Source organism: Cavia porcellus, unplaced genomic scaffold (genome assembly GCF_034190915.1).
Source record: "Cavia porcellus strain 051 isolate PalLab524CR breed Dunkin Hartley unplaced genomic scaffold, mCavPor4.1 scaffold_7, whole genome shotgun sequence".
NCBI classification, from domain to species: Eukaryota; Metazoa; Chordata; class Mammalia; order Rodentia; family Caviidae; genus Cavia; species Cavia porcellus.
Genome location: NW_026947490.1, coordinates 37409203 through 37411498, shown reverse-complemented (window position 1 = coordinate 37411498; position 2296 = coordinate 37409203). Strand labels below are relative to the sequence as shown.

The 2296-nt window shown below is 34.8% G+C and overlaps 1 protein-coding gene across 1 annotated transcript; it reads left to right on the top strand.

Moving 5' to 3' along the window:
- Window positions 1–566: 566 nt before the first annotated feature.
- On the top strand, window positions 567–1070 carry LOC100735413 (guanine nucleotide-binding protein G(I)/G(S)/G(O) subunit gamma-5-like). The gene has a single exon (XM_063252362.1). It carries the CDS (start codon window positions 648–650, stop codon window positions 852–854), a length of 207 nt encoding a protein of 68 aa, XP_063108432.1. The 5' UTR covers window positions 567–647; the 3' UTR covers window positions 855–1070.
- Window positions 1071–2296: the final 1226 nt, after the last annotated feature.

Here is a 2296-nt window from a genome sequence, read left to right as displayed (position 1 = left end):
ATGATAGAGGATGGAAACTGTGAATGATCAATATAGGAAAGGAATAAAATGCATGAAATAGACTCCAACAGATACCCATGAAGTTAAAATTTCATTGAAAGCTGGCAAAATCACTTAATGAAACTGAAGACAGACTTTCAGACATTGAAGACAAGATCATGGCTAGTAGTAATGACAATCATAAAATTATTAAAAGTCCAAAATTAAATGATGTCAAGGTATTTGTGGGTGTGTTTTGGTTTTTGTTTGTTTGTTTTGTGGGACTGTGGATCGAACTCAGGACCTCACACTTGCCAGGCAGGTGCTTATGCCGCTGAGCTAAACCCCCAACCCCAAGGTTTGTATTTGAACAGGCAGTTCTTCACAGGCAAAATTATATGCTTCAAAAAGTTTGTTTGGCAATGACCATAAAATGACAATAAAATTTAAAAAGATATTCTATCTTCTTTTATTCTAAAATGTATCAATTTGTCAAAATATTATGGCATATATTTCCCTAACAGCACAAAATTTAAGTTTTTGTTTCTATCAGAAACCACAGTTAAACATGATTTAAAAATTAGAATTCTTCCCCCCTCGCCGTCTCGCCTAGCACTGTTGTCCCGCTGCCTCTGGCCCTGGAGTCGGCCGGCCATAGCGCGTGTACTATGTCTGGCTCTTCCAGCATCACCGCTATGAAGAAAGTGGTTCAGCAGCTCCGGCTGGAGGCCGGGCTCAACCGCATGAAGGTTTCCCAGGCAGCTGCAGACTTGAAACAGTTCTGCCTGCAGAATGCTCAGCATGATCCTCTCCTGACAGGAGTATCCTCAAGAACAAATTCCTTCAGACCGCAGAAAGTCTGTTCCTTTTTGTAGTAAATTGAATTTTTGGGAGTTCTCAGACCACTTTTAACCAACCGTGACTATTCAGAAAAAAAGAAAATTGAAGCCTGTACAAAAAACTTCCCCTTTCTTAACATGTGCCATAACATACACAAATTTCTACTTTTGTCAGTCTTTAACCTCTACCTCTCTGAATTTTCATGAATTTCTATTTCACGAGGGTATTTTATATACACTGGTGCCAGCATACAACAATAATCCCCAGGGGCTGGGGATTTAGCTCAGCGGCATAAGCACCTGCCTTGCAAACAGGCAGTCATGAGTTCGATCCCTGGTACCAAAAACGACAAAAAAAAAAAAAAAATTAGAATTCTTTAAAATGAAATGAAAATTAGAAAATATTTTAAACATTTTATGTGAAGAAAATGCAAAGATTTACATCATTTTCTTAAAAAAGTTTAGTTTTATCTATTTATGTTTTTAAACAGACATGAGAAACATTTATTAGCAGTAAATATAGGATGCTTTTAAGTGTGGAGTTATGGACATTCAAAGAAATGAAGCATCTTATATAGTTTTATTAATAACCTATATACTAGAAGTTTTTGTTTGTTAGTCTTTTTGAGACAGGCTTTCATTATTCAGCTCATATTGGCCTTGAACTCACTTTGTAACCCAGGATGGCCTCAAATTTGCTGCAATACTCCTGTCTCAGCCTCTCAAGTGCTGGGATTACAGGCACGTGCACCACATCTGGCTGTAAGAGGTTTTTATTTTTATTTTAAAGAGAAAAAAATAAAATCAATGATAGATTCAAATCAAGATAATAGACTAACAATGGATAATATATTGCATATTGTTATCTTCAAAGTAGTTGCTCAGGGCAAGGGATTTAGCTCAGCCGCATGAGCACCTGCCTGGCAAGCTCAGTCATGAGTTTGATCCCAGGTACCAAAAAAAAAAGATAGAAAAAACAAAGTAGTTGCTCAGATTACAATATATAGGCTCTTTGTTTTGTTTTGTGTTTTTCTCTTTTTCCTCTTAAATAAAATTTTAAAAAAATAGTATAAGCACAAACTGTTCTTTTCAACAAACAGAAATTAGTATAATTATTTTAGCTATCTTATATATATACATATATATATATATTCTCTTGAGTAATCATATATCTTGTATTCATATATCATTCATATATATTTTCCCTTCTCTTTTTCTCCTGCCATTGCAGTTGTTCTGTTCTTTTGAGCAATTTCTTTCTGTTTTACAATATCTATCAAACATTTTGGATCTTATTTACTCTTTCAGTTCTTACACATGGGAGACAATATAATGTGTACACATGTGAGTCTGATTTATTTTACATATCAGTATGGTTTGAAGTTGCATCATTTACCTGTAAAAGTCTTGTTTATCTGTTATGGCTGATTAGTACTCCATTCTATAAAATGACATCTTTTTTATTTATTCCTCAGTTG

Coding starts and splice junctions, on each gene's coding strand:
- LOC100735413 (XM_063252362.1), top strand. CDS start 648: ATGTCTGGCTCTTCCAGCATCACCGCTATGAAGAAAGTGGTTCAGCAG.